This window comes from Ostrinia nubilalis, chromosome 20 (genome assembly GCF_963855985.1).
Source record: "Ostrinia nubilalis chromosome 20, ilOstNubi1.1, whole genome shotgun sequence".
Classification (NCBI taxonomy): Eukaryota; Metazoa; Arthropoda; class Insecta; order Lepidoptera; family Crambidae; genus Ostrinia; species Ostrinia nubilalis.
Genome location: NC_087107.1, coordinates 6,373,581 through 6,389,010, shown reverse-complemented (window position 1 = coordinate 6,389,010; position 15,430 = coordinate 6,373,581). Strand labels below are relative to the sequence as shown.

The 15,430-nt window shown below is 41.2% G+C and overlaps 3 protein-coding genes and 1 long non-coding RNA gene across 4 annotated transcripts; 3 read left to right on the top strand and 1 right to left on the bottom strand.

Moving 5' to 3' along the window:
* Positions 1–117: 117 nt before the first annotated feature.
* Positions 118–5,373, top strand: LOC135081532 (E3 ubiquitin-protein ligase Kcmf1). Its single transcript, XM_063976256.1, has 6 exons — positions 118–320; positions 499–666; positions 974–1,110; positions 1,420–1,539; positions 2,031–2,125; positions 5,070–5,373. Exons 1-6 carry the CDS (start codon positions 305–307, stop codon positions 5,308–5,310), a joined length of 777 nt encoding a protein of 258 aa, XP_063832326.1. The 5' UTR covers positions 118–304; the 3' UTR covers positions 5,311–5,373.
* A 1,664-nt stretch (positions 5,374–7,037) lies between these two features.
* Positions 7,038–9,933, top strand: LOC135081531 (uncharacterized). Its single transcript, XR_010259213.1, has 2 exons — positions 7,038–7,161; positions 7,809–9,933. It is a non-coding gene; the product is annotated as an uncharacterized LOC135081531 (long non-coding RNA).
* A 1,035-nt stretch (positions 9,934–10,968) lies between these two features.
* On the top strand, positions 10,969–12,110 carry LOC135081529 (S-adenosylmethionine sensor upstream of mTORC1). The gene has a single exon (XM_063976253.1). It carries the CDS (start codon positions 11,105–11,107, stop codon positions 12,074–12,076), a length of 972 nt encoding a protein of 323 aa, XP_063832323.1. The 5' UTR covers positions 10,969–11,104; the 3' UTR covers positions 12,077–12,110.
* On the bottom strand, positions 12,100–13,196 carry LOC135081530 (SAP domain-containing ribonucleoprotein). Its single transcript, XM_063976255.1, has one exon. The coding sequence runs from the start codon at positions 13,073–13,075 to the stop codon at positions 12,275–12,277; it is 801 nt and encodes a 266-aa protein (XP_063832325.1). The 5' UTR covers positions 13,076–13,196; the 3' UTR covers positions 12,100–12,274.
* Positions 13,197–15,430: the final 2,234 nt, after the last annotated feature.

Genomic DNA, 15,430 nt, shown 5'->3' with positions numbered 1-15,430 from the left:
GTAAAACGTGTTACTTACCGGTTTTACAAACCATTCTCATCACTAAACTTAGGTAGAAAACACATTGTGTCGCAATCTGTCAATCAACACAAATTTTTTAGTGCTTGCAACATTTCATACATTTATGTGACGTCATTATGGCCTGGTTGGGTTAGGTTTGCTTGGAAATTTTTGTTAAAAATCTTGTATTTTAGTGTAATATATGTTGTGCTACTTATTTTAGATTAGTAATATAAATACCTCATAGAGTAGCAGTAATCCTGGTGCCAAGAAGTGTTTGTTTCGGCGACATTCTCTGGCGAAAATGAATCGCCATGAAGGTGGGTAATGATAATCAAAATTTGTTCGATGCTTTTGTCACCGTGAAATTCTTTGCAAAAACATTTTGCCCCTGTTATTTGATGATTTTTCAGTCCCAAACAAGGTTTAAAACCCTCAGATTAACTATTTATTCACTATCAAAAATTGTTGTTGTACATTGTATTGACATCTTTTCAGGAGTCAGCTGTGATTCTTGTTTGAAAAATAACTTCAGAGGACGACGATACAAATGTTTGATTTGCATCGACTACGACTTGTGCGCTGCATGCTATGAGTCTGGCGCTACCACAAACCAACATACAACAGAGCATCCTATGCAGTGTATTCTTTCTAGAAGTGATTTTGGTGAGAATCATTATTTTTTAGCTCCCAATCGATTTGCCCTAGTTAGATCTTAACTGGATTCTGTTGTTATTAGTCATAATGTTTGTGTCAAAAATGTAGCAATATTAGAAAGTATCATAAAATTACTGTTTACTTATTAGTTTGGATGTATTTCCAATTAGAATCTACGTAGTGATTGCCTAATAAGAACAGACAAAGGTTTCACTTTTTGTCTATAAATAGATGTTAGTAAGCAATATATTTTTAAGAAATTATTCCAGATTATTGTGGAAGGTTACTGACTGGGTCTATTTTTAACTTTTTTCAGATTTGTATTATGGAGGTGAAGCATTGGCCCTTGAGCAGCCTCAAGCGTACACTTGCCCATACTGCAACCGCATGGGGTTCACGGACACCGCCCTCATGGAACACGTCACTGCAGAGCATGCTGATACCACGTTAGCTGTGAGTGAAGTACATAAAAACCATTTACTATTTGGCTTAAAGTAGTATTAACCAGTTATTGACTGTTTTGTATCAGACTTATTTTACAAAATACAATGTTACTGATATCAGTCAGGTTAACATCTGACCTCAATATACTTTTCCAACAATAAACCAGTGTTTATTTTAAAGAATATGGCCCTTTTCACTGAAAATACTGTCTGAATTTTAAGTACTAAATTATACATGTATGACTGTTGATGATAGTATTGCATGACATATCATTGATGTGAGTCATGAATCATAAAAATATGTTTGTTATTGTTCCAGGTGGTCTGTCCAGTGTGTGCATCAATGCCTGGTGGAGAACCTAATTTTGTAACTGATGACTTTGCTGGTCATCTCACACTTGAGCACAGGACTGGACCTAGAGATCTCATCTCATTTCTGATATCCTTTTCAAATGGTTTTTGTGTAAAAAAGTGAAATAAGCTTTATGTGTGTAAGTAGTAAGCTCCACTGGGCTCAGACCACATTCAAACTATATTGGTGGTCAAAAATATTAGGTTACAATTATTAGAATTTTTTGTTTTAACTAATGTGGAAGTACAAAAACAGAGGCTGTCTATTTTTGTCCACCACTATAGACACTATAGTGATTCAGGCCAAACATCACACATAGGCCCAGTCCAAAAAAGTGGAGGGGTAAGGTAACTCTTACTCTTGCTTGGACTATATCAAGCTTAGTCATATTACATAGTGATTCTTAAAACATAGACCACCTATGTTTTCAGTAGTTATCACTATTTATATCTAGGATACGTCATTTGGTGCCAATACTGCCAATATGAAGTCATACATTTTCATTCTCTATCATCTGTGATTTTTATCAAGTTTATTTACACCCGTGTAATTGAGTATTTTCCTTAACCACTGTGCACGACGAACCCAGTGGCATCAGACACGGTGGCGTGCGCCGCGTGCCGCAGTCGGGCCGCGGCGTCGGCCGCGCGCGCCGGACTAATATGCAGTTTAGGTAAAGTATTTTACCATGTTTTAGGTTTGAAACTACGTTTAACGGACACCCGCGCGGTTTCATACTAAAGTCCACAGCGCGAGTGCCCGCGACTGAACACTTTTACTTGAAACCGCGCAGGCGTCCGTGTAACACAGTTTCAAACCTTAGTTTAGCTCAAGTATTTCATAAGCATTTTTAGTATTCTGAAAGCTGCATGCCGATGTTGCCACTACAACTAACTCTTTTGGAAAAGACAAAGTTATCTTAGTCATATGCATTCATGACCACATCTTACCCTGATACAGTTTTTGCTCATGATTCATCAATTGTAGCAAATACTTCTGGGCTTATTTCAAAATAGGCATTTTTTGAATAATATTGGAGATATACTATTATTTACTCTAACAATTAACTCATATGCTTAACATAATCTAAATACATCAGCCCAGCTTGAATAATTTCTTAATCTGATTATTGTACATACACTTGCGAGCAAAAGTATGGAATCACTTACATGAAGTTGTTTCCACGCGATCTTGTGTACTAACCAATTTGTTAGTAACAAAAAAAGTAGCACCATTTTAAAGATTAAACTTTTAACTTTAAATTGATACCAAATTCATTTAAATCACACCAGTATTTAAAAAGATATCCCGGCTGATGTGAAAAAGTAAGGAAAAAGGCATGTATCAACTGTTTGATACGTCGCGAGTTGCGGCCTATTTACCCCCCATAAAAGCAAGTGTTTTCGGATTTTTGCTTTCACACGTTGATCCATACACATCTCCGCTTCTTTTGACACTTTATCTGAGATTCTACACCTTCAGAAGCAGCATAAATCGTTGCACTATTGCAAGAAGGGCTCAGCCAGCGGGCTGTCGCACGTCAGCTCCACATAAGCCAGTCCTGGGTTTCGAAAGTTTTAAGACGCTTTCGGGATACCGGTGGCTTTATCCCGAGACCAAGTTCTGAACATTGCCGGTGCACATCGCAGAGGGAAAACCGTTTTTTCATGTCAACTTCTCTACGAAATCGTCATTTGACTGGTATCAACGTCCAGCAAGAGCTCAGAAATGTTCGTAGGATAGCTGTTAGCAAGTGGACAGTTCGTCTAAGAACTAAACAATAGAATTTGACTCCAAAAAGGCCTGCCACAGGCTTGAAACTGACGGCAGGTCACCGATAAGCACGCTTTCAATTTGCTCCTACACATCTCGATGGGAAGTCGAGCAAGCTACCCCCATAAGCCAATGTTTTAGCGAACCAGCACTGCACAAATCGCTCCCCAGGCCGTCTATAGACCCGACCTCTTCGACTGCTGCACTGCAAAAACAGTCTGCATTCATCGGAGAACAAAACTCGCCTCCATTACTCGCCTTCCGAGTGCGAGCTAATTGAAAGCGTGCTTGTCGGTGACCTGCCGTCAGTTTCCAGCCTGTGGCAGGCCTATTTGGAGTCAAATTTTATTGCTCATATCTTAGACGAACTGTCCACTCGTTAACAGCTATCCTACGAACATTTCTGAGCTCTTGCTGGACGTCGATACCAGTCAAATGACGATTTCATAGAGAGGTTGATATGAAAAAACGGTCATCCCTCTGCGATGTGCACCGGTGCTGTTGAGAACTTGGTCTCGGGATAAAGGCACCAGTCTCCCAAAAGCGTCTTAAAACTTTCGAAACCCAGGACTGGCTTATGTGGAGCTGACGTGCGACAGCCCGCTGGCTGAGCCCTTCTTGCAACAGTGCAACGATTTGTGCTGCATCTGTAGGTGTAGAATCCCAGGTAAAGTGTCAAAAGAAGCCTAGATGTGTATGGATCAACGTGTGAACGCAAAAATCCGAAAACACGTGCTTTTATAGGGGGTAAATAGGCCGCAACTCGCGACGTATCAAACAGTTGGTACATGTCTTTTTTCTTACTTCTTCACATCAGCCGGGATATCTTTTTAAATACCGGTGTGATTTAAATGAATTTGGTATCAATTTAAAGTTAAAAGTTTAATCTTTAAAATGGTGTTACTTATTTTGTTACTAACAAATTCGTTAGTACACAAGATCGCGTGGAAACAACTTCATGTAAGTGATTCCATACTTTTGCTCGCGAGTGTATTTTATTAATATTTATGTCTATTCTATTTTATCTCCCTACCTACCTATAAATTGGTTATAATTTTCATTGGACTCAATCTGCTGTAGTAACTCTCTTGGCACAAGCTCATGACCCTGTGATGCTGTCTGTTCTGCCAAAATTACAAGACAGGCATGTTACTATTTTTTCATAGGGTACAATCCAACAAATTCCTGTGAAAATCGAATTAATCCTGTGTGTGAATAATAATTATAAGGTAAATTAATATCACACTCATTCAGTAATGACATTCATTGCCCTAAAATATCTGCTTTGCTAGGATCTGACTCGAAACATTAGCCCTTTATTACCAATTTGATTGCAACAAAGTCCTCCTATATAGCTTCACTTTGTGATTACTTGCATAGCAATGTCATACAGTATGTACGTCAATCACAGATATGTGCCCTTCTGTATATGTATTTATTTCCTTAGCTCATTCCACATAATAATTGCCAAATCCCATTCTGTAACATGTATAATCACGTAAATTCACATTCAGAAGTTAGCTAATATGAAATTCGCTGTTTCGTAAGGTGACAGGGTCTTCCGCCACATCTTAACTCCAGCCGATATATTGTCCCGAAGTGGTGTTAGGGCAAGCTATATTTGGGATATGTATAAAGCTTAAACACACCAACGCGTGCAGATCGCCATCGCCGCGCCGGCGCGATCATAGGCCAATGACAGGTCGCGCGACCCATGACAGTCCGCACTCCGCACGACCTGTCATTGGCCTATGATAGCGCCGGCGATGGCGATCTGCCCGCGTTGGTGTGGTTGAAGCACAAGTGCCCTGAAATGAATGTTTTGATTTGACAATGTGTTGCAGCACGGGCGGCGGCATATCGTCGCTGTCGCCGTCGTCGCGGGATGCGGTGGTGGACCCGATCGCCGAGCTGCTGTCGCAGCTGTCGGGCGTGCGGCGCGGCGCCGGCCAGACCGGCACGCCCAGCCAGCTGCAGCAGCTGCAGATGCAGCTACAGCTGGAGCGGCAGCAGGCCTCGGTATGTGCAGCGGCCAGCGAGCTATCTGGTGGTCTGAAGAAAACGTGTTCAGTTGCTTTTCAGTAGCAAAAGCTACATTTCCTTTAGATGCAGAAGGTCTTATTATTATCTTTTTTGACCTGGACATTTTGCGACCTGTACATTTTGCAACTTGGATGATAATGTAAATAAACGTTAACGCCTAATGTCCTGCATGCGTTATTTTGTAAAATAACTACATTCAGTAGGCAAAACCTTGCTTTAAACACGACGTCCAGTTGTTACAAATTCTTGAGGTTTGAGTCACTTGCGACATAAATGAAGATCGGGTGCTTGTCTAACATCCAGTGATGTCTATGTCAACGTCAGTTATATCCGCAGACTTGCGCATCATTGAATACGTGAAACATGAGATTTAAGTCAGACACTTGAGATTTGATAATGTAGATTTAATTTTAATGTAGTTTTAACAGACTATGGTCGGGTGCTGGTCTATCATTGAGTGATGTGTGTGTCAACATAAGTCAGTTGTACCCGCGGGCGACGCGGCAGCAGCTAGAGTGGCTGCCGCGGCGCGCGGGCGCGCCTTCGGATATTAGAAATAGTTAGAGTTGACATCAGCGATATAAATACATACATAAATGTAGATTTCATTTAGGCCGGCAATACACGGACAGGTCGAGCAATTAGTCAGTGATCAACATACACGAACCGCTCTTGCAGTCAAGAGTCAACAGCTTGAAGCTTCCAGTGAGTGATAACTGCTCGAGCAGTTGGTATTAACTGCTCAACAAATCACAAGCGCGCGCGCCGTGGAATGAAGAAAGTGGGCGAGAGCTGTCGACAGCTCGAGCAGTCAGTGTATGGCTGGCGACTGCTTGACCGCACGATGAAAATTCACCGTGCTGTCGACCGCCCGAATCAGTTGCAACCGCTCGAGCGGTTCGTGTATGTGCGTCCATAGAACTCTGCAGTTCACTGTGCAGTCGCAGCTTGAAGCTGTCGACCTTGACTGCTTCAAGCGGTCCGTGGATTGCCGGCCTTAAGCTTTGGTCGGGCGCTTGTCAATAATTGAGTGATGTGTGTGTCAACATAAGTCAGTTGTACCCGCAGGCGACGCGGCAGCAGCTGGAGCGGCTGCCGCGGCGCGCGGGCGCGTCGGGCGGCGCGGGGCCGGCGCCCGCGCACGCGCCGCAGCCGCAGCCGCAGCCCGCCGCGCCCGCGCCCCAGCCCGACGCCAGCGACTCGCAGTTCCTGCTGTCCGGATTCTTAGGTCAGTTGACGAGATTGTTGATTTTTTTACTGTAGTGTGTAATCGATATTTGTAGTATAGCCAATGAACAATATCTACCATTATCATATTTGTATCACAAAATTCCGGAAGTTTTAAATCGGTACAGAATTGACTCTTTTTTTTTACCCAAAAAGACTAGTTTATTGATAAATTGAAACAGACAAAGTTGAAGACCGCATGTTATTCTGTATATTTTCTTTCATCTGCATTGAGTAAATCCTAGTGCACAAACACACCACCTTGTAGGTAGGTAGTATAGTATGCACTAAAAATAAATAAATAAAAAACAACAATCTAAAAATACATACAAACAAGATAAAAAGGTTAACGTGAGGTCAAAAATGATAATGTAAATAATGTCACTATTTTGTATATTACGCAGGTAGTGCGTTACCTGCGCGTGATGGAAAAATAATCGACACAAAAATTCCACAGGAGCATCGAATACCCCCGCGGCCGCGGAGACGGAGTCCCGGGTGGCGCTGCTGCGGGGCCTGATGCTGGCGTCGCTGGGCCGGCCGCCGCCGCTCGCGCGCGCCCCGCCGCCCGCGCCCCGCGCGCCGCCCGTGCCCGCGCCGCCCGCGCCCGCCGCGCCGCCCGCGCCCGCCGCGCTGCTGCGCGTCAAGCCGCAGCCCCGCACCAAGGTAGAGATGAGACGTATTTACTAGAACAGATCCACACACTAGGTATTTTACAGTACTAGGCGGCACCTATTCCATTTTAAAAAATACTTGATCCACCTAGTATTTTATAAATTACACGATTTCCGACCCTACCCTGAAAGTAATAGAGGTTATTATTGCGTAATCCGTAGTCGTGTATTACGCGCACCTAGTATTTCTCGCTAAGCTTATGTGCGAACGTAGAGATTCACTCCGTCTCTGTCTGACCAAACAAATTTGAGCGCGACGAAGCAAACGCACACAAACGTAGTCAAACCATAATATTCATGTAGGTAAATAAGAAAAAAGTATGTAAATATTTTTATGAAATTGATATCTTTTAAATACGCCAACTTTTAAGTTGACAGTCCAAAGCCTGTTGAAGTATGAAGGGAGGAATTATATTATTATTCAATTTCAAATTGCATTATTCATACTACGGTTGTATCTTTTCAAAGAAAATTGTATTTTAAAGTCATATTACTTGGATTAGTCCGCACTAGTCGCGTCAAGTATGATAAATTACTACGTACTAGGTGGAACAGGTATTTGAATCGAGTATTAATAAATACTTGGAATAGGTGCACCTAGTATCAAATTTACCTAGTATAACCCATCTCTACACCAAGGTACGCGCGCCGCCCGCGCTCGACAGCTAGCGCGCTCCCCGCGCTGGCCGCCTTCGACCGGTGCGCCGCCGACCGCGCGTCCGTCGTCCTCTGACAGCTGGCGCGCCGTGCCGATGCGCCAACAGGCGACGGCGCGTCGCTGCGCGGGCGTCAGCCTTTGACAGGCGCGGTGATGCGCCACAGTAGATCGTCGCTTTTTGACAGCTAACAGCATATCGATGCGCTGTTTATCGTGTAACGACGTTGTCGCCCTTTGGGTTATTTTGACTGGACCGGAGGCGGAATGTATCGAAGCCTCCGATGAATGTATCCGATATCGGTTTGGGGAAGATGGTTTTCTCTTATAATTTCAATATCAGTCGTAGGGGCGATACCGTTCCCGGAACGCACCCGTCGAGTGAAAATATCGGGGAGTCCGGAAACGTCCCCGACCCATCGAATTTGACCGCCAATATCCCGGCTCTCGTGGCCGCCGGCAGTGTGCTGAGCGCGCGTTGTGTTGCAGGAGGCGGCGGCGCGCGCGCTGGCGGCGGCGCGGCAGCTGCCCGAGGGCAGGTAGTGTCGGGGCCGCGCCCGCCGCGCCGCGCCTGTATAGACATCGGTAGATGAAACTATTTAACGTTCGCTCCTTAGATATTACGGTAGTCTATCTGATTTTATTTATCCCGGAGGCCGCGCCCGCGCTCTGTACATACCGACGCCGGCCGCGGTCCGCCGCCGCCGACGCTCGCGGCGGCCGCTTCCCTTTGTTTGTTGGCTTTCCGAGTATCCGTGTGACTTCGTTATCGTAGAGTGTGATAGTCGCGGAGCGTCCTCGCCGAGAGGAGTCGCCGCGGGCGCCGGCCCCCGCTTCTTAGAGCCCGCTCCGGCGATTGTACAGTGAGGCGTAGTTTTTGTTCTTTTGTTATGTTCTGCATAGAATTGAGAGTTAATTATACGCGTATAGTTACCCTTGTAATTGTAAATTAATAATAATTGTGGAGACTCCTCTCTAAATTTTTAATACAAACGAATGCGACACCCACAGATTCACTAGCTATATTAAGAAGTGCTTATTAGTTTGATTATTATACTCCAACATTACAAAAAGTTTGTATGTACCCTAAATAAATTCTATAATATTAAAATATGCATTTCATTATTTAATTTCACTAAAATTACGTGTAACTTTGTATCATAATATAAAACACATGGCCCTCGGTTGCGTTATGGAGTCTGATCAAACTGCTTTGTTTAAAATTGTAAGAAAGATATTTACAGCACCCCTACTTTCGAATCCGATTTTAGCAGGTGGGTGTTGAAAATCACGGATCTAGATTGCAGCGACATTTACTCGATTACAAAAATTTCACACAAACAGTATCCGCGATCTCTTGAGGTAAAGCACACTTCGCACACGCTGCAAAATTGGTTCCGAAAGGTGTGCTTTTATCTTTTGCTCTTGTGTAGTATTCTGTGTAACTTCACTTTTTCAATTCCCATTCTGCTTAGATCTCGATCTCAATGCCTAGCGGGTCAGGCTGTCTACTGTTTCTGTTCACACTGTAACACTAGGCAGGTAATATCGGCAACAGTGTTACTTACCCATTGCCGGTCATGTTGTCTCGTTCTATCGCAAAGAATCACCATTTGATGAGCGAGAGCAAAAACGGAAATGGATAGTTAACACTGTGGCCGATAGTACAGGCATCTCATGCGCTGTAATCTAAAGTTAAAGCGCCGGTAGGAGTGAAGCGCCCACTACTGGTTTTTGTGCATTTCTTTAACAGCAACACAGACTATACAAATTCCTGTCTGCGTTCGGCTTTAAACTACGAACGTTTGGGATATACTTCCGCAAAAACGTAAATTCAATAGGCTATTTTATTGTTCCTATAAACGTGGCTGAACGTGTAAACAGCTGTAAATCGGATTCTAGGTCAGGGTAAGATAAGCTTCACTTGTAAAATTGCAAAAATCGACTTCATTAACAATAAGGGTGGTTAGTGGGCTTAATCACTGTGTTTCACTTATTGTTGCTCATCCTTTTTGTTATTTTAGATTAACCGTAACATTATTATTTTACTAAATCTGCAAAACAACAATGTAAAGCACTTTATTCTTAAATAAAAATATATTATACAAACATGTAGTTTAGTTCAACATTTGCAAAAATGTTTTCCTGCCAAACCATTTCCTGTCCCAAGTTGGAATGTCGACGAGACCACCATTGAAGAGAAAACGGTAAAAATAACTATAGAAAATATTTAGAAGAGCAGACTTTACAAAATTGACAAAATACACATCACATCTCCGCTCCGCCTCAATAGAAACTATAGCGGAGTTAAAATTAATTACATGTAAAGTCCGGTCGCCGAGAAGATAGAATTTCGTCCAATAACCCCAAGCTACCCATCCTTATCGCGCTCGCACACTCACTGCGGCCGCTCGTCGCACAGTCAGTCGCGATAAGTTTGCAATAAACTTGCAACTGAGTGGCAATTTCGTACTAATTTATTTATTTGTATTCATGACTTACGTCTTTTTATGAACTTTATTAGGTCCTAAATGGGTCCTAATCATTAAAGAAACCCTGGAAAACTTATCCCTACTGGTAGCGATAAATGGAAATAAAAATCCAACTATCCCCACCCCACCAGTGCAACGATAGAGATCTATGGAGCAAAATATTCCATATTATATCCCTTCCGATAGCTATAAGTGGAAAAAACCAAATTGGATTGGATTTTTTTAAGTAAGTTTTCACTAGTATTATGTCTGTAGGGTTATGTGGGATAGGGGCGCAGGATCGCTCGGTCTTTGTGGAAAACCTTGGGGGAGGCTTTTGTCCAGCTGTGGACGTCTTTCGGCTGAAACGAACGAACAGATTTGAACTGCAAATCAAAGTTTTCCACATCAATACCTACTACTTCTGCATAGGACTGAATTTAACTGAATCCTTCAGATTCGAAATCTTGCATTATGACATGGGATCATATTACTCGAAAGTCGGATTGCCTTTTGATCCCGAAATAGCTCTATCGACATATATGATCTTTGGTAGTCGGTATAATCTGTGTTTACTATCTGTCAAATATGTCAACGTGGACGTATAGAATCGCAAAACTTGTTGTTTCGATTCTTTTTGTTTATCTCTTTCAGACATAACAGCTTACCGACTTGAGTAAGAGAGATATAAATATATCGAAATTGTTTTACGGACCCGATAACTTTTTAGTCCTTCTTTCAGATTCGGAGAAGTTTTATACAAATTAAAAAGTCTCATTCACTTAATTATAATATTGTAAATACTGGACATGGTCCTATCGTCCACAATGGCTAGTGAAGAGCATAAGGAACTAGCAAGCTATCTGAAAAACGTTCATTCTACACTCAGAAAAGCGTCTGCAAAGAATGGTTCAGACAGAGCATGGCTGGACCACTGTGCAAATAAAGATGTTTTAGAGACGTATGCTCATTGTATGGAGAAATTAGCAACTACTCATTGGACGACGAATTGCGCCAGTGATACCAGTGGAGCAACCTCGCGAATTCAGTGGACTGCAGATTTTTGTTTAGATTACTTTTTGAACAAACAGTACATGAGATTCAAAGCAAAAGAAAGAAATATAGCAGAAAAAATTAATTTAGTTCAAGATGAAGATGAGCACTTTTCAAATCCTGTTCATTTCCTAGATGTTGGGAGTTGTTACAATCCTTTTAAAGTGTATGAATATTTAAATGTATTTGCTATTGACTTATGCCCTGCTAACAACAGTGTATTGCAGTGTGATTTTCTTAATGTATTAGTTGGTGCAGAGACCATTATTAATAATTGTGAGGTTAAACAAATGCGTTCATCCTCATTTGAAGTTGCAGCCTTTTGCTATTTATTAGAATACATACCAGATTCAAATTTAAGAATATTAGCATGTCAAAAGGCATACAGTCTTCTGAAACCTGGTGGGTTGCTGATTATAAATACCCCAGATTCAAAACATGTTGGAGCTAATTCCAAACTTATGAAATGCTGGAGATATACTTTAGCATGTATTGGTTTTATGAGAATCAAATATGAAAAATTTAAGCACATGCATTGCATGGCATTTAGAAAGACACTGCACAAAGATGTTGCTATAAGGTGGGCGACAATACATAAGGAACTTGGTATGGAATATGCAATTAACATACCACAAGACTTTAATGAAGATCCTGATGAGTCATTACTGGATAAAGGAGTACAAAGTGACATTAAAGACTTTCAAGAATTACCTTTTTGTTTTGGTTGACTATTTAATAAAATTAATCTTCATAAATTCCAAATTTTTTTTTATTCAAATGCATTTTATAAGTACATGAAGACATGAAAAAATGGAAAACCAAGTAATGAACAATTATTTAATACAGTATGCTTACTGTCAAGTTACAACTAACAATGTTAGAATCTATTTAATTCAAACTCACATAGGTATATCCCTCAGTCAAATCTATTTAACTTTCCCAAATTTTTCTTTGCGCTTTTCAAGCCTTTCTTTGTTCTCTATATCTGTCATTATTTTAGATACAGACTGTCCAAATCTCTCTGCTCTTTTCTTCAGTTTGTCTATATTCTCTGATAAAGATCCTGTGGTCCCTGTACTTAACACTCCAGTAGTAGCAGTGCCAGTCCCTTGACCAAATCTTTGTTTTCTGGCTTCCTTTCTTTCAGCTTCACTCATTTTGACTGGCAAGCCAAATCTCTTTGCTCTCATTTCTAATCTTGTTTTAGGGTCAATTTCAGCTGTTATGCGGATTTTGTTACTTTCAGAAGGTTTATTGTCGTCCAGAGGCTTGTTTTGTGTCGGTTCTTCTACAACTGGTTTTGGCTGAGTTGATGTTGACCGATTTAGCACAATTTTCTTTGACCCTGAATCCTTGTCTGCGGACTTGTCTTTATCAGTCTCTGACAAAGTTATCTTTCTTTTCAAAACCCTGTGCTTTGTTTCGGGAGCCGATTTAACGGGTGGTGGGTTGTCAGCTAATGCAAGTTCTTCATTTATGGTGTCAACTGCAGAGTCATCCAGAATATCAGTCTGGCTTTTATCATCTTCATCCTCTAGTACACCGTCCGAATCTATTTCATCTGAATCAAGGTTAATGTCGCCGTGATCATCTTGAGACATTGCTGCTTGGAGCCTTGCGACTAGTTCCGATTTATCACCAGCATACGACAAACCTCGGGATTTTAATTCCTTCCTTAAGTCTACTACCTTCATCTTAGATACATCGGTAACTGTGGAATCTGCCATAATTTAGTGTTTTTTTTCTGAAACAGCTATAGTTTTGATGAATACCTGCTCGTACTCCAACAAACAAAATTTTATCAGAGAAAAATAACACACCCGGCCCAGCGCGCCGGATTTGACAGTGACAGAGTGACAGACCACAGATACTATATCTGTGTGACAGACATGAAGCTACAGATAAAAATGGAGGCCACACTCCGAATACCTACTTGAAGCACAAACTAAGTATCACTATCTCGCTCTCTGTGGGCAGACTCGCTCTTTCTAAATAAACAAAAAATATAAAATTGCTCAAATTCAATGAAACCAATGTAAAATCTTTATTTCTTGACATAGGTATCATTAAAATGATAAGTGTAATAACTGGTAAAACGTTTTAGGAAGAAATTACTGTAAAAAATGTGAAAAATGTTTACAATGATCCAATGTCGGAAATCACGAAATAAACACTTACGCGTGGAATCTTATGTCACTTCCAGGACAGCACGTACTACCGCAACCACGCACTACAAAATTTTGCACCAATTCTTGTGATAAAACAATGATTATGCCCCCCTGCTGACAACAGAGGGCCCCCGCTGAAAATCAGTTTCGAGACAAGCCTTGGCGCGGTCTTGATGTATGCTGAGCGGGTGCCTTTTTGTCAGAGGGGCTCAAGCAGCTATCTGTACATTAATTTGTGTATCTCCTTCATTGTGTATGTATGTTTTTCCTGCTTGTATGTCTTTCTTTCAAATAAAAATTATTCTATTCTATTCTATTCTATTCTATTCTATTATTTCCTGTAAACAATCTCAAACGAAATTAACTGCTTAATAAACAAAATAGTAAACAACCGCCATGATGGGCCGGATTGGGCCGATGTTGCCACATGGTACCGATTACCCAGGAATTGGGATTGTAATTCCCTGATTCGCCAACACATTAAGCCTAAATGGCCGACAATTTTGTGATTTTTTATTTAACTAGGTAATCTTAGTTTCAAATATTAATTATTATTTATTTGTTTAACTTCTGATTTGGTTAGTGAATTGGCTATTTCGAAGAATTTACAAGGAGATTTAAATCAGAAGATAGCAATACTACAGTTCACACTAAAAAGAGAGGTAGGGCCGCAGAGAGCGAGATAGATATAAGTAGGTATTTGACTCAAGTTTTTGTTCCAACTCTGCCCTCCATTTTTATCTTTAGCTTCATGGTGACAGACAGACCAAATGACAGACAGCTTTTTTTTCATAGAAGTTTTATAGATGACCCACGCTGAACTGTCCCGCCAAACTCAATGACAGGGGGGCGCTACCGTCGTTCAATTATATGGTTTCCAACATGGCAAAAATCGGAACCAGCGATCCGGTAATGACGGTGGCGCCCCACTGTCAATGTCATGCATAGGACAGTTCAGTATTTTGGAACTATAGATGACCCACGCTGAACTGTCCCACCAAACTCAATGACAGGGGGGCGCTACCATCGTTCAACTATATGGTTTCCAATATGGCACAAAACTGAACCAGCGATCCGGTATTGTCGGTGGCGCCCCACTGTCAATGTCATCGACAGGACAGTCCAGTATTTTGGAACTATATACGGCTTTGGATACATTACTTTTTTTTACCACAGATTTATAAGGACTTTAGTTTAGCAAAGATGTTATAAGCTTTAGAGAGAAACAAAAGTAAAGGTTGCGCTGAAAGTCTGATGTATTAATGGAATACAGTGGAAATTCTCACTGAGTGAGTCGTGAGAATATGTATGTAGTGACAAAAACAGTTTAAGACGGGAGCGCGGCAAGCATTTATAAAAAAATACAAAGTCATTGCTTGAATGAGGATCATTTCGATTTTTAGCTGTGAACGCAGATTTATAGGGCTAAGAAATCCTTAATACACAGTCCAAAAATTTTTGTTCTACGACAAAAATTGACGAAGTTATGGCCAAATTACTAAAAAAGTTCACTGACCGCCCGGTGCGGGACCGATGACGTCATTATATCCGATCCGAACGCTGCCGGCGTACTGCGTGGATAGAAAATATTTTTTTCTAGCCAAACTATCAGTTTTAGAGAAAAACTTGTAATGACATTTATTCATCAGAATAAAGTAAGCTATCGATAGGTAATTTAAAAAAATAGAAATTGTGAAATATAACGCAAAAATCCATACGCTCATATGATTCAATGGAACGCAGAGACGCGATTGGGGTCTCCGCGGTGGTATATTTGGCGATTTATTCAAATGAAGTGTTCATAAGTGTTGTTAGAGTCATATCTTCGTCCAAGTAAAATATAAAATTGTATAAGTATTAATTTATTTACTTCTAACAATAAGGTATAGCTGAGGCAGATACACTCTGCCTAGG